This window comes from Crocodylus siamensis, chromosome 5 (genome assembly GCF_052110815.1).
Source record: "Crocodylus siamensis isolate JL-2025a chromosome 5, ASM5211081v1, whole genome shotgun sequence".
Taxonomy (NCBI): domain Eukaryota; kingdom Metazoa; phylum Chordata; order Crocodylia; family Crocodylidae; genus Crocodylus; species Crocodylus siamensis.
The window spans coordinates 42,329,373-42,345,643 of NC_143399.1; the positions used below are offsets into that span (position 1 = coordinate 42,329,373).

The following is a 16,271-nucleotide window of genomic DNA, read 5'->3' on the forward strand; positions in this document are numbered from 1 at the left end:
CACCATACATGGTGTTTACAAGGATTGAGTTCTACCTGTTCAATTGATAGTTTTGGAACAACTGAGTTTTGCTCAATCAATACGATTTGGAACTGATTTGGCTGATTTGACATGGAACATAAAATATTTTCAATTAGCAATAATCGCGCCTCAGATTAACCTCATTGGCTACGATACTGCCACTGCGCAAATAATTTTTAATAATTAACATTCAAATTTTTAAATTTAATTTAATTTTTATTTAATTTTTATTTAATTGTTATTTAATTTTTAATAATTAAAAAACCCCTAAAATTCAGTTAAGACTCTGAGAAGGACTTGGGTTTTGCATCTGGTACATCAATTAGCTGCCTCAAAAGCGATCCTTCATTTTGAACACTTTGACTACTATTGATATACCGGGCAACACTGCACTACTCCCCCCGGAAGCGGAAGTTGCCCGCCGGCCCGGATTGAGCGGCGGACCGGAAGTGGCCGGGCGGTGGCAGGGGTGGGACCCGGATGCTGCACTCGCTGTTTCCGGCCACCTCAGTGGAAGACGGTGGCAGGGTGGGTGTGGGGTCGGGGTTAAGGCCGGGCGGCAGTAGTGGCGGCCCCCGGCCTGGCGCGGCGCAGACATGGTGCTGCTGACGATGATCGCGCGGGTGGCGGACGGGCTCCCGCTGGCTGCGTCCATGCAGGAAGATGAGCAGGTGGGAGCCGGGGCTTCACCCTCCTCCCCTGCAGTCCCCCCGTGAGCGGGCCCAGTTCCGAATGGCTCCGCAGCGCTTCCCTCTGCCCGACTCCCTTCTCCAGCGCGAGCGGGGCCTGTCTCCCCTGCTGAAGGGTTGCTGCTGTGCGCGGGGATACCGAGGGGTCTGGATCGTGGGGCTGGAGGGTGGAGGGGCTGTTTGCAGCAGGAGCCTCGTCACCTCTGGGTGCTAAGGCTGGGCGTTGAGGAAAGATCTGTGAGTGCCCCTGCAGGCTGTCGTGATGCAGCACGGGTCTGTGGGCACGAGCTGGCTGTGGGGTGTCTAGGGCAGGGGGCTGTTGTGGAGATGGTGGAGGAAGGGTTGGGAACAGACTGGCAGAGGTGGCTGGGGGAAAGTGACATGGGACAGGTGAGAAAATGGGTGGGTTACTGAGGCAGAGCTGCAGGACTTGGAGGAAGGAGCCGCCTGGTGTCCTGCTGGGCTCCGGTGGCTGCCGGCCAGGTAGACAAAAGGGATTGGTGAGAGAGAAAAAAGAAGCAGTGCAGCAAGGCTATAAATCCAGCTCTGCGGGAGCTGAATACATGACATTTCAGGCTGGAGAAATGCTGGATGGTGCCGCTAAATGTGTCAGGCAAGACTGATGGCATTTAGTAGCTGTTTCTTGAGCACCAGGATTGAGACCCGGGCATCCCCAGGTATCAAGACCCAGAAAGAGAGAATCCCACTTTTACAGCTGCTAGGACTGAGACAGATCCTGACAGCCAGATCCTGAAAGACATCAGGTCCTGTTTCTTCCTGTGCCAGCAATCCAGGAGACTGAGAAATCTCTTCATGGACACTAAGAGGCCCTGATCTAACATCAGGGCTCTAGCAGAAACTGGAGCCATCCTTCCTGCTCCCCATCACTGAACTCCAAAAATGAAGAAAAGTAAAGGCTGCTTTCCATCCCTGCTGATCCCACTCTCACCATCATGATTACTAGGCACATAGAGCCTGTCCTCCCACCTCTGGGATCCTGAAAAGATAGCTCTTCTTTTCCCATGTACCCAAAAGACCAACCACCCAAAAAAACCCCCAGTTTTATCATCAAGACAGACTGACACTGAAGTTGGATCCTTTCCTGAGGACTAATAGCCACTCTGCTTCCACAATTCAGGTATCAAGGCTTAAAGTGCCAATCCTGAGACAGAAACCTCAGTCTTAAGGGAAGTGGAAATTGGGTTTGGTACTGAAATCTGACTAGCATATTGACTCAAGAGACATGAAATTTCCCCTGAACTAGCAACATAGTTTCTAGAGATTCCATCACAGTAGTGTCAAAATAGGTTAAGATAGCGAGAGAAACCAAGACCCACCTGTCTATGCCACTGACTATCTTTCCTTCCTTTCTTCCCTTTTTATCCCTGAACCTTCCAACATGCAAGCCTGAGAAATCAAGGTAAAATTCCTGAAAGGCCTTGTAATTTGTAGGCCCCTCCCATTTTATTCAGGTCAGAGAGGCCTAGGTACCTGCTCTGCACTGAAGCTACAAATCAAGCTCCCTGGGGACCTCATATGTGACTTGCTTACCCTGCAGGGGACTGAGGCATTCAGCAGAGTTAGATTCTTGAGATCTTCCAGGATTTGTCACTTAGTAAGACTGTGACCATGGATTTCAGATCTAATTCTGCTAAAAACATTCTGCATTTACTAGGCTTATGGTAGTTTCCTTTTGGAAAAGGCCAGATCCATCCTTTAGAAACTTGCTGTATTTGTGTATATTCTGCTGGATGGAAGACCCCTGCCTAATAGACATTTTTCCCTTCTCAGTCAGGTCGGGACCTGCAGCAGTACCAGAGCCAAGCTAAACAGCTATTCCGCAAGCTGAATGAGCAGTCCCCTACAAGATGCACCCTAGAAGCAGGAGCCATGGCTTTCCAGTAAGTACAACATGCCACAGAAAATAAGGTGGCAAAGGTAAGCAGCTCAGCGTAGCAGATTTGTAGGTAAAATGAAAGGACCACCCAAGGATGGTTGTAGGTTTACTAGAAATTGGACATGCAGAGAAAGGGAGGAGCCAATAAGCCCATCCCATTGGCTTATGGGAAATGTGTGCTGAGAGGAGAGAATATGAAGCTTTTTGCATCTTTATTATAGCCTTTTCATCAATATTTATTTGCTTATTGAATATTTATTCAGATAATTCCAGTTCTTCTCAAGCATTGTTGGATTTCATGCCTTCCTGTCCAGCTCCTACTTCCCCCACACTTCTGCAGCCTGCATATATTTTGCTTCTGTGAAGTTCTCTCTTCAGGTTGTTCTTTGCAATCCTTCTGGTTCTTTGAATTCTCTCTGGTTTAACAACATCTCTTCTTTTTAAGCATGAAGAACTCCTGCTATAGGTAGGTTGTATTGTCACAACTGGGTCTTTCTGCACAAAACTCCTCTCTACATCTTTCCATGCACCAGCTTTGTGCTGGAGGCTCATCTAATATGATGTATGTTCTTTCCTTGGCTTTCTCTGGCATTTCCTATTTTAGACCTTTTCCTACTTATCCTAAAAGGGGGTTGGTTACAATTAGTCTGCTGTGTTACCCATTTCTTAAGACATTTAAAACCTCTTGTAATGACTGCAGACCCTTCTAAATTAGGATCTTCTGCAGACTTGAGTAACATGTAATATAGTGCTATTGGGTGTATGAAGAGTAAGGAGAAAGCTGGTAAAAATTGTAGATGGAACAAAATTATTTATGTGAATTAAGAGAAGATGGATTAGGCACCTTTCTTCATTTTATCTCATACTACGAGAACAAAAAGAGTTTGATTTAAATAGAAGGGGGTGCAATTTGTAGTGGGTAAAAGGCGGTGGTGTTCCACTATTAGCCAATGAATTAATTGCCATAAGGTTCTTGAGGTAAAAGAAAAAGGCTTAGCTTGACTAGAAAAATATATACAGCTTATAGAAAGATCTTTAAATGAAGTGTGGGTCTTTTGTCTGATGTTAAAAGTCCCTTTAGGCCCATCAGGTTAGCATGGGTAAGGCACCCCAGTTTCTGTAGCTTATGAAATGCAAGGAGTGATGTGGCCAGCACCACCATTGATTTGCCCAATTTAAACAACCTGTTTACAGTACCATTGACTGAAGGCAGACTTTAACTTTCATCTCCGACTGTAGCAAAATATTTTAAACACACTTCCCCTGCTGCAAGCTTTCAGCTGAATGAAAAAAGAAAGAAGAGCCTTCTTCAGGTCAAAAGCCAACTTCTAGCTATTAGGGGTTAGGGGCAGCACTCTTTGGAGTGGGTTAAACCATAATCATGCATCACAAGATTTCTTTTATGTTTTTCTGACATCCGGTTGTTACTGGAAATAGGGTAGTGGACTAGGTGGCCCACTAGTTTAAAGCTGGCCTGGCACTTCCTGCTTTCCAAAGCTGCTTGAGTGAAATTCCCATTGCAGACTCCAGGATTCTACCTGTATCTCTTAGCTTATAATCAATCTGGCATTCAGTTGTTCCTGTACCTCTGTACTATCCAAATACTACCACTTCCGGTTAGATCCCCAGGGGAGGTTATCCAGATCATGGTAAAGTTCTTGATACATTGTGTCCATGATGTTTCTTTGTCTGTCAAATTTATTCTATCAAGTAAGGCTATTAAGTTTGTTTTGTACAATGTCATTTATGAACTGAAGCCACTTTCCAGTGCCTATAATTTTCTATCTTGGGTGTATTTGCTGGTGTGTTGCCAGTGTGGGACTAAGATTGGCTATGTTATCCCTTGAATAAAGTGTAACACACAAGGAAAGAGGTGCTGGGCTTCCATTGTCAAACTCCCTAGCACAGCGTAGATATTCCCACCAAGATGAGATCCAGAAAAGGAGGAAACATTTTAATTTAAAGATAAGTCTGATCTAGTTTGTGGTAGAAGTATAAGAAAAACAGAGGTGTAAGATTAGGCTTGAGATAATCCTCCTTGGCCTCGGCATTGGCTTGCCTGGGAAGAGTCGTATGTGCAACTAAAGTTCTGGCTACTCAGATGCAGAGCAGAAAATTCCTTGGCAGCTGCAGGTGAAGTGCTAAGACAGGAGCACAGTTAGGGAAATATGTGCTTTTGCGAATCCACTGAGAGCAAAATGAATTAGCTTTGAAACTGACCAACTTCAAAGCAGAATCTGGATCTTGCTGAATCCTAGAAGTCGTACCAGGTTTGAAGAAATTTACTTCTGAACATTTACATTTAAAGAGCTGTAGGACTTGCTTAACTCATGGTATGCCACTACGTAGCTCAGTATATATGCAGACTGGGAAGTGTCTACATAGCTTGCTGTGCTAGTAGTCATTAGCTGACCTTTGCCTGGTTAATGTCTTAAGCCTGTGAGCTCACAGATTGTTAGTTACATTTCACAGCAACCTTTAGCCTTTGCTGGTTGGCATCTGTTTGAGAAGGGGAACTTTCCTCTCTCAAAATTTAAATAAATTTAAAATCAATATAATAAGTTAAAACCAAAATACACTGAGTGTACATATGTGGGTTTCAGAAATCAGGAAGGCAAAAATTAAAGCTGATCAGGTGCATCTCTGTCCCTTTACATACGTGGCAAAATAGGTTTCATTACTTATTAATTTCTTGTTGAAATATGCAAATGCAATGTTAAACATGAGAAATTGAGTATTGGAGTTAGGAAATTCATATTGAGGTTAAAATGGTCAGCCACACTAGCAGAGGCACTGACATTTTCACAAAAGCAAGGACAAAACTAAATACTTAAGAACAAATGACAGACATTCTGAGGAAAAGACTGAGGAAAAAAAAAAGAGACCCTGGCAAATTGTTCAGAAACAGGGCGTGTAGAATATTTTAAACTCTTACAGCAGCTAGTGGATTAACCTGCCTTACAATGAAGCACCAGCCTTAAAATTATTAGGACAACCACATATTGCTAGGAAACTACATTTGCAGTCATAGCAGCCTATAAGAAAACAATATTTTTGTTTCTCTGAGGTGACATGGGAGAGAGGGAAGAGGAGTGGGGGAGTGGAACTTCATCCCAAAGGTGGTGGAGTTTGGAAGGGTGATTGATTCTTTGGGACTACTGTGCACTTCCCAGTGCCTGGAGGATTAGGGATTTCTTTTCATTGACTTCAGGGCCCAAACCTCTCTTCCCAGTCTGGAATCAGGGCTTTTTGGTGTTTAAAAAACTAAGGAAATTTACAGACCACTTTGTTCCTGTGATATTAACATTCAGATCTCTTGGAAGGTACACGGCGGATGTCTGAACACTTCAATTGCATGAAGGAGAGAGAAACTAGGACGGGGGGGGTACTTGGAAAGGGCTCAGGGGGTGCACACGGGTGGGTGAAGAGCCATCCACCACCCCGTGCCACTGTTGCACCACGCTGCTTTCTGCCCACCCCCCACCACCACCCCTTCCCTGCTCTGCATCTGGCTGCTGCTGCTGCCCCCACCCCCGTCTTGCTACTTTCACCAACTCTTGCCCTCCGCCCCAACTTTGCATCCAGCTGAAGGGGTACACTCCTTAAAAAGGTTGAAGACCCCTGAACTAAGATGTTTTGAAAGACTGAACATAAACCCTTACATTTGAACCTGAGGACTCACAGTACTAGAACTTTGTCTGTATAACAGTTACCTTGAGAATCTGCATCTTGGGCTAAAATATCAATCCCAAACAAATAGCTTATCTTACCAGGGGGCACTCTTTCAGGGCTTGTGCCAAGAACAGCCACCTTCCTAGGTATACACAGAATTGAGAGACATTTTACAGACTATTGGTAAGACAGCCTGGTTGAAAAGAGTCATTCCCTATTCCCCATTAAAGCCCCTTGACTTACTGCCAGGCATAAACAGTCTCAGTACCTTACAAGAGCAGGCCCTAAGCTTTCTGGTGTCAGCTGAATTTACTGTTGCTTGTCTAGGTATAAAGGCTTCCTAGATGGATGGATAGATGGAAACTATGGAATTATGTCACTTGCATAGAGGGAAAGAAGTCCAGTGTGGTGGCAACGCAGCCTGAGGTGGAAGAGAGACTTGAAGCCATCTGTATGTCAGCATACTTTTGGGTGTAGTGTGTTGATGATAAAACTAAAACTTGGTATGCCATACCCTTGAAGGTGGGAAGGCGCAAAAGATAGTGTTCCAGGTGTATAGTATAAAACCCTGAGATCTATTAACATTCTGCCTGCAACTTTTCTTCTAGCTACATCATTGAGAAGGGTGTGTGCTATCTGGTATTATGTGAAGCCACTTTCCCCAAGAAGCTTGCCTTTGCATACCTAGAGGATCTGCATTCAGAGTTTGATGAACAACATGGAAAGAAGGTGCCGACTGTCTCCAGGCCGTATTCCTTCATTGAGTTTGGTGAGGTCCTTCTCTTTGTAGTTTGTTAGCAGATATCCTTGATAGAAGCTGTTTGTTTGACTCTGTTAATGTCTCCCAGCTCAGGCCATGAAGCTTACTTTTTATTGTGTCATTTCGTTAGTGCGGCATATGGTGTTCTGTATTAGCTCAGGATAAAAAAATATGAGGGGAAGAATGGTAAATGTCCTTCAGTTCAGGTTTCCACTTCTTATGGTCTTGGCTTTTTCCCTGTAATTATTTATGTTCAGCCCATTTGCTGTCTCTGTGCTGCCCTGCCACTGTGCTCCCATGAAGTGGGTATGTGGTGAGGGCTGCTAGTGCTGCCTTGACAGCCTTATTACTGTATGCTTGGAAGGGTTCTTCCTGTTTTGCATGAAAAGTGAGAAGCAAACCAAAAAAACAGTTCATGTACTTTCAAAGGTGATGGTAAGTGTGGAGATAATGAAGTATAGCTCAGGGCTGTTTTGATTTGGCAACATTAGGGAGAGGGATACAGCTGTGAAAAATAATGGAATCACCACTCTTTAGGGCATCTGAGAATATTCTGATCCTATTGAGTTCTTGCTTTTGGGCTGAGCTCTAGCTTGCCATTTGTACATTGGCGAGAGGGAAGGGGTTTTCATAACGCAGGTGCAGACTCTTTTTGAAGCCTCTAATTCTGTGCCTGCTGCTGTGTCCTCTCAAAGGTAGGTTGCATGCATTACTTTGTAGAGCCAATCAGCAGACCTCCTTGTATCAATCAATGGATGAGTAATGAGGTTGTGAGTTTGTCTTAGGAATATGTCATGCTGTAGCTTAGAGGGTAGGAGTCTATTCAGAGTTGGATAGGCTGCTCATACTTGGCAGAAAGGAGAGGAAAAGGTTTTCATATTGATGGCTGCCTCTTGTTCCAGATACTTACATCCAAAAAACCAAGAAACTCTACATTGATAGCCGTGCCAGAAGGAACCTGGGCTCCATCAACACAGAGTTACAAGATGTGCAGAGAATTATGGTGGCGAACATTGAAGAAGTCTTACAACGAGGAGAGGCGCTCTCAGGTACAAGACATTCTTGGAATTCAAGCTCTTCTCTTGCTTTTCAGTATAGCAGACAGAAGGTGGCAGCTCGAAGGACTCTGTGATTCTTTTCCATCTGAGAAAAGAAGCAGCTGGTGGTCTCCCGGAGAAAATGCGTGCCTTGCTGGGTATTTGAGTTTGCCTGAATGTGCATTGTCATATTGCTCATCCAAATCCCAAAGAACCTGGCACTTTAGGCTACTGTCATGAGGTGAGCCCTTAGGGCATGCGGCTGTCCTTGTCTTCTGAGGAGGAAAATTAAGGGTGCATGCCAGTATTCAAAAGCTGTTGATTTAAGGTGAGACTACTGTTGTCTCACCTGTTTAATTCCTCCAGCACAGTTTAGATTGCATTGTGTTGTAGGCTGCAAGTCAGGCCATTGGGAGGGGTGTTACCTAGATTTACACAGCCGCAGACCTTTCCATCTGTTCCAAAAGAATTTTATCTATAAACACAACATTTTCGGACTGCCTTATTAGTGTTAATTATGTAATTAATCTATCTTCACTCTTTCTTAACAGCTTTAGATTCCAAGGCCAACAACTTGTCCAGCTTGTCCAAGAAGTACCGTCAAGATGCAAAGTATCTGAACATGCGTTCCACCTATGCCAAGCTTGCAGCTGTAGCTGTCTTTTTTATCATGTTGATAGTCTATGTGCGATTTTGGTGGCTGTGACCTGTCACCAAAGAGGGAGAGCCTGTAGCATGGCAGGTGTATGTGTGCAGGACACTTTGTTCATGGGGGATGTGCATTAGAATCCATTCAGGACTGTCACTGTTGAGGGAGTGTCCTGAAATGATAGTTTTCACCTGAATTCTACCCCTTTTAGTTGATCGTAACTATAGGTATAAAGTTTGTTGGGAGTACAGGCTTTTCTTCTGAGGCAGTATACACTAGGGGACTAGAGTTTGACCTTCCAGGACACAATGCTCATTGACAGCACTGATTGGGGTGTACTGTGTTGGAGCAGTTACAAAGCAGTTTACCTCAACCAGATTGTGTTGGTAGCAGTCACTTTAGCCTACTTTTCAAAGTAGCTACAGTAGAAAATGGACTCTAATGAACATTCCTTGTGTTTGGTAATGTTTTCTTTTCTAGAATCTGGGTCTGTAGTTGCTTTCTAAAATGAGACTCCCTTTTTGAAGGCTGATTCTGCCCTGTACATACTGTAATGGCTTTCACCCCATCAGATGAACAAATTGTTGGGTTTTCATTGTCTGACATCTTTCTTGTTACATGTGCATTGCTTTAGGAATAAATGGATGTTAAATTATGCCTTAAAACTACATTAGACAGTGAAAAGTTTCTATCACTGATTGCTACCAAATTAAACTACTAGTTTGCAACCCTCCTTTTGCACTGCCTTGGCAGTTGTGCATAACAGTTTGTTTTAAGATGACTCAGAAGAGTTCGTGAGTTTCACATAGTGTTGGCCCAGACTTAGGGCAAACGGTTTAAATCTCTTAGTTTTCCTTCCATCTATTTGCAGAACATTTATATTATTTCTTTCCTCTCTCTTATCATGTTGGCTTTTTCCTCCTCCAGGCAAGTGTGTCTCTTCTGCCAGCATTCCATTACTTAGGAATTGTCCTACAGAAAAATCTCAGTTTGCAGTGATGTAAGAAAAGCAGAGCATTTCCTTAAATAAGCTTATTTAATTGTCCAGCTTCCATAAAGGTTTTATAGAGAATAATACAGTTTTAAAGCCAACAGCCTTTGTCAATGTCTTGTTCTTCTCCCTATTTCTTTTGTGGGGATTTAACTATAGCAGAAAAGAAGATCATTGCAGAATTACAGCATTTCTTGTAATCTTTTGTTCTGTGCCAGCCAGTATAAATAGTTCCAGTGTGATGTGATTTCTTTTTTTTGTGTGCATCAAAAATGTCATTTGACTTGTGACTGTTTTCAAGAGAGAATCAGCATATTGTGTTTCAGCATCCCCTTTTTTCTAGTAAGTTATCTATTACTGACATTACCTAGGACATGAATGCTGCAGAACAGACAGTACAAAAGAAAAGCTTCAAGGTTCATCAGCACCTGTAGAAAATATTAGCTACAGCTCTGGAAGCGTAAACTAACAGCAAGGTGTCTCCTGAGGCAAAGTAGGCAGTAGGGAGCTAGTATTCCAGTTGCTTGTGAAAAGCAGCCTGATTTGACTCCTTTCTTCTCTGTGGGCAGGTAAGTAGAGTTTGTCCACATATCTACAGGGCAACCTGATCTGTGACTTTGTCTCAAATTATCTTCTAATTTCTGCATGATGTCTCTACTTGTTAATTTGTAGACAGCTGTATTTTTTTTAATTTAAAATTTGTGTCCCTTAACAGGTGAATGTACAAGTGATGTTAGGTCTGTGTGTAACTTAGGTCTGGAAGGTGAGCAGATACCACATCTAGATTCTGTAACTACCTGAGAGGAGTAAAACTCTTCCACAGCATGTAGCAGCTCAGTGAGAAGTTGCCTGCTGCAGCTGTACTGTCATCAGCGAAATAAACGCTTCCAAAAGGTGTGTGTCTTTCATTATGACATTTCCTCTCTCTGTGTGCAGCATATGGAAAAGACACCTCATCCTTCCTTCTCCTGGTCCCATTTATCCTGTGTAGGAATGGGCAAAAGTTGTATACTAAAGCTTGCACTGTGTGGAACAGGCTTGCCTAAGGAAGCACATACCCTTTTCATGGTATCAAGTTTGCCTAGCACTGGCTCAGTGTTTCTTCTGCAGCTGGAAGAGATTGGCAATTGCTATCACCTATATCAAGCTCCTATCCAGAAAATGTCCAGTGTTACTGCTTGAAATTGAGCTATTGTGGATATTAAGTCTTCTGTATGTGATCAGAAGTGCATAAAGAGGAAAAGTATACACAAGTACAGATATTTTGCAAAGGTAGTTTTCTGCTTCAAGACTAACTAGAGCCGGTTGAACAAAGCCTGATGCATTTTAATTTGCTGAAGAATTTCCCTCTTAAAGAATAGATGAACTCAAGAGTTTTCCATTCAGAAATACTGTTTATAGACTTTTTCAGGTAAAAATGGAGCTTGTAAAATGAGATGCATGTCTGCGACCATATTTTCTGGAAAAACCCTTAGTTGCCACAAAAGGCCTTAAATGAAGATGCAAGAAATCCTGCAGCTGGTGATTACAGAATAATTTTCTCCCAGGGGAAGGGTTTTATTTCTTGTGGGTGGCAATTTTGGGTTGGTTCATGCCATGAATTGTGTATTTTATATCCCTTCTGATTTTATCATCCTGGCTAATTTAACTGCACATTTGCATTATCAGAAATGTTAAATCTTTTTAATTCTAAACTTCTGACCTTCGTATCTAGTGCCTTCCCACTTGATTGTGTTATCATAAAATGAATTCCAGGTCACCACTGCCCTGGTTTCAGCCTAAAACAGGTATTCTGGGAGTTGCAGATCTCACTTAAGGGATGCTGGGAATGTGTAATGCACAGAAATATCTCCTTTTCCTCAGAGCAATAGAAACTGGGGAGTGTGCAAAATATAAAGGGAGCCTCTGAGAAGAAGGCCTAGAGCTCTAGGGCTGTCTTGTTAGAGGGTCTGAGCAGAAGTTTAAGCCACAACTTGGCTGAGGGATACTTAGCTTACTTAGCTGAAATCATTACTTGTTGCTTCATTGCTGCACAGCCTCTTCAACATTACTGGTGCTGGATTAGAGCCTTATAAGACCCACTATTAATATTTTGCGGTGAAGAAAATAAGTCATGCAATTCTACTTCATGCTCTGTCCCTTGACAATTTTCTAATCCATCGCAATATTTTGCTGCTTTATCCATGATTAGACTGAAGGGAGCAGAATAGTCATTGTGGCGCTAAGTAGTAGTATAGCAGAAACTAAGGTAGTGTTGACATGTATCTAATCATAGTTCATAGTCTGCTGAGATTAAAAGGACCATTTGGTATGTGAGTTATTCAGACTTTTTGCAGCTTCAGGCATTTTGTCAAGTATACTCTCAGCCCCACTTTGAAGGGTTCCTTGCAGCCCACGAGTTAGAAGATTTTTTTTTTTTTGTGATGTGTTAGAAGGCTGCTACTTTATTGCTCTAGTCCCCATAGGCTGTGCTTATGTACTTGGCCTGTGAGACCCTTCACTCATTTATTGCCCCTTCAGTCTTCCTCTGCCTCCTCTTCCTTGTGGCACTTTCTACTTTTTAGCCAGGGGGCATGCAGGGGAAAGGAATTGAAGACAGTTTGTGGGCTGTTATACCAGTGATCTCTGGCTTAGTATAGCTGGTGCTCTGGGGTCTGAAGGCTTGGGGTATGGGTCTTGGGCCCCAGGCTTCAGATTCAGGCAGCAAAACTTGTGTCAGTGTGTGCAAGAGTTCATTGGATAGTTGTGGGAAAAGCAAGAGTTGAGGTTTGCGGAGGCAGTGCATTGCTGGTAGTGGTTAGAGCTTACCCATAACTTGAGGAAGCTTCCTTTGTTCTTTGTAAATCCCCAAAATACCTTTCATATTCTACTTCCTTCCTCCACCCCAAGCATTTGGGGAATCTCAGGTTCTCACTCATCCTTTCTGGTCACTTGTGCAGGAAATTAGCACCTGTACCTAAGAGCTTGCATGTGCTTCTAGACTTGCCAGCACAGAACCCAAATCCAGTTCCTCACCTGGGCACCTGCCAGTAGCTCTTCAGCTAATGGTTCCTGGAGCCCATGCCCCAGAAACATGACTGTGGCCAGGCGTCTGGAACAGCTGCCACATACAGAAGCAGTGGCAACTTCTGGTTGCCACTGCTACAATTGCATGGCAGTAGTACCAACCATTTTCATCCCTCTCCCAAGCTGGTATGCAGTAAAGCTGCCCCAGTCCTCTTACTCTAGTTACACCACTGTTAGGCACATCTGTTTCAAGTCATTCATCTTCCTAAAGAGTCATAAAAAAGCCAGCTGACCCTGTGCTTTGGTGAGTATCAAGCCCCTGTCTTTCAGTTAACCTCCTGGAAAAACCCTTTCCCTGTACCCATAGCTCCATTTGTTCCTTTTCTCCCCCTTCCTTCCAAGTCAGTGCAGGTCACATAGCTTACAGTTGCATCAAGAGTGGAAAAGTGGAGATAAAAGAAGCTTTAGGATGGATCCAGGCACAAACAAATGACAGCACAGACCCCTGAGAAGCAGTAGTTTTCTTCACAGGACCAGACTTTCTTTCATTATGTGATCATCTTGAACAGTTCTGAATACCTTCTGAGATCATTCAGCTTGTATGTTACTTATTCTTCCTTTATATAACAATGCTGGAGCTGTCCTCTGCTGCACAACACATGCAGGAGAGGTGATAAATGAGCCTCTTTTAACTCATGCTACCAAGAACAATGTACAGCTGTAGCTGTATAATCATTTCGACAAAAAAATTCACTCTACTCAACAACTAATTTGAGGACTGAATTATCCCTTTCAAAAATGCCACATTCGTCCAGTTTTAGTTTATATTGCATCTGCTTCTTTCATCCTACAGAGCATGAGGCTATTGTCTTTAAGCAGATGTCTGCACAGCGTTGCAGTGCTTTGGTTCTGCTTTGAAGAGTCCAGCTCCTCATTCTCACCACATCTGCATCCTACATGAGCAGCTAGAAGAAGGAGGGAGGGACTACTTGTAAAAACACACTAAGCAAGTTGTGGCCAGACTTTCTTTGGTCTTTTTTAGCTTCTAAAGGTAGGAGAAGTCTCCACAAGTCACCTCAATAAACATAAGGTACTAGTTTCCCAAGATCTAGATACAACTTGTTCAGAAACAGTCAGATGCGACTCATCTAGTTACTATACACCTGTAAGTGGTAAAGCCTGATTAAGGTAATCTGTGTCATAGTGAGCATAGAACACTCAGACATTTGCCTAAAGGGCAGGGTAAGCCATGGAAACTGCTTAGTGTAAATCAAATGCAGTCACCCTTATTGAAAGACATGCAAAGCCTCAGTGCTTCCTGGTCCTGAAAGCAGAACCTCTCTAATTGCTTTGGCAATGAGCAGGGGGAAATCAGGGCAGTGATGTTGTTTCTTTTCTAAATAACTCTTACTTAGCAGCCATGGGACTGCATGAGGCCCTGCTGAAGCAGAACCACAGTATCTAAGATGCATTTCTGAACCTCCACATACAATTGCTGGGCAAGTTGCAGGCTGCCAGACTTGAAGTCCATTGGTCTCATCCAGAATCCTTTGTTTATCTCTTGCATGGAGACAAACAGCTGTAATGGATTATAGCTTATTTAGTGCTGAGTTTATTTTGCTTGCGTGCATACAAGAAGCCAAGAACTCTGTCATGGGGAAATTAACTTGCCTGTGGCCAGTTATCTGCGCTGCTCCAGCAGGGGGCAGTGTGAGGATAGCAATGAACACCAATGTTGCTTTCACTGCACCAAACCATTTCCTGTGTGCGGGGAAGGATATGACTGATGTTGCACTGAAATCTGTCTGGTTTTCAGGCACGCAGGGAGGTAGCTGGTTGTGCTTGGAGGGATCCTAAACAAGCTAAGAAGCTTTCACATACTGGAGAACTTATTTGTCTGTCCTACTGACATCCCCCAGGGTGATGAAATCTGGTTCCTGGAAAGGGCCTGTAGATGCATCTCTTCAAACAAATAAACTTTTCTGAAGTGAGATTCATGCTCTTAAGGATTATTTATTCTTCATTCAGTACACCAGAGCAAGTGTCTCTCAGACTGAGGGGAGGAGGAGGGACCATTATCACTTCATCCTCCTGCATGATGTAGGATAGGGCCATCCAGCTGGCAGTCTGGAGGCTGCATCTAGCCAGCAAGGAGTTAATGTGCAGCCTAGGGGTTCCTGCCTAGCTGTCGCTCCCCCAAATTGCTCCTGATGCTGCTTGAGAGGCTGGGGTTTCTGAGGGCAGCATGGCGGGAGGGAGCCTGCTACTAGTGCCGTGGCAACAGCGGTGATGTGGGGGTGCTGTGTAGCAGCGGGGGCCCTGGGAAGCCCACATGGCATGTAGTCTGGGGCCTGTGACCAGTGGACAGCCCAGATGTAGGTCACAGAATTTCAGTCATTGCAGTGATCCTCCTACATACATACCAACATTCAGTGATGTTTCATACAACATGCAACATACAGTGGTACAATCAGAGTATTTCTTCTGCAAAGAGGGAAAAAAAATAATTGAAAGACCTTGTGATAGAAAATTTACCCTCTGCCATTTGGGTATCTTTCCAGGAGTTGATTACTTTCACTGAAATTAAAAAAAAAATAAAAATCTGCATTACAGTACTTGTGTTAGGTGTTGTCCATCTTCCAAACACTGGGCCTTGGTTTAGCTTTATCTGCTGAACTGGTGAGTCCTGATCTAGTAGGAGTTAATCTCCCATGGAGGAAGTCAGTTGGTCTCTTACCCTTCTCTGATCAGCCAAGCAGAGCTGCTTTATTCTGACTAAGACATGTTCTCTATAGACCAGCATTTTTCAACCCAAGGGTCTTGATCAAAAAGTGGGTTACAAGAATATATGAAAGGGTCGCAAACAAACTTTAGAAATGGTTTTTCTGTTAAAGGAAAAAAATGTGGGAAACCATGGCTTTTCCCTTGCAGGCTGGCAGAGTTTCAGCCTGTGAGGGGCGGGGGGCAGCGGGTTAGGAATGAAGCACTGGGTCAGGACTGGCCATCGATGTTTACAAATGGGTCCTGGTACAAAAAAGGTTGAGAACCACTGCTCTAGACCATGTCTTCAGAGCTGTTTTTAAGTACTGACACCAGAACTGGACACAGGATTCCAGCAGTGGTCTTAGTGGTGCTGTGTTCAGAAGTACTGTCACCTCTGAATTCTAGTTGATACCACCCTGTTCATGTATCTCAGGACTGTATTAACCACTTTCTTGCCATAGCCTAACACTGGGAGACCATGTGTTGATTAAGCAGCAGGACACCTAAATTCTTTCTAGTCATTGCCTTCCTTTATCCTGCAACAATCCTCCTTTATTTGTTCTGAATAAATAACTTAGTGGTTTTAGGCTGTATTAAGATGCATGTAGTTTGATTGTGCCTAATGAACCATGTCATTCCCTTCAGTCTATAGGAGACATTTGTCTTCACCATTCACCACCTCGCCCATTTGTCTTATGCAAACTTTACCAGCAGTGAAATAATTTTTTTTGTCTGGTTCATTGATTAAATTAAATATTGGTCTGAGAACCACTCCCTGCAGGGCTC

General features: G+C 43.5%; 1 protein-coding gene and 1 pseudogene across 1 annotated transcript; one reads left to right on the forward strand and one right to left on the reverse strand.

The window, feature by feature from the left end:
• On the reverse strand, positions 1 to 194 carry LOC149863964 (U4 spliceosomal RNA; annotated as a pseudogene).
• Positions 195 to 508: 314 nt separating this feature from the next.
• Positions 509 to 10,613, forward strand: SEC22B (SEC22 homolog B, vesicle trafficking protein). The gene is made up of 5 exons (XM_090048663.1): positions 509 to 692; positions 2,502 to 2,611; positions 6,888 to 7,048; positions 7,942 to 8,088; positions 8,628 to 10,613. Exons 1-5 carry the CDS (start codon positions 618 to 620, stop codon positions 8,780 to 8,782), a joined length of 648 nt encoding a protein of 215 aa, XP_089904789.1. The 5' UTR covers positions 509 to 617; the 3' UTR covers positions 8,783 to 10,613.
• The last annotated feature ends 5,658 nt before the right edge of the window (positions 10,614 to 16,271 follow it).

Excerpts from the sequence above, each read along its gene's own strand:
- SEC22B (XM_090048663.1), top strand. The coding sequence starts at position 618 with ATGGTGCTGCTGACGATGATCGCGCGGGTGGCGGACGGGCTCCCGCTG. Across the intron at positions 7,049-7,941 it reads GTATTCCTTCATTGAGTTTG|ATACTTACATCCAAAAAACC; the intron begins GTGAGGTCCTTC and ends CTCTTGTTCCAG. Across the intron at positions 8,089-8,627 it reads ACGAGGAGAGGCGCTCTCAG|CTTTAGATTCCAAGGCCAAC; the intron begins GTACAAGACATT and ends CTTTCTTAACAG.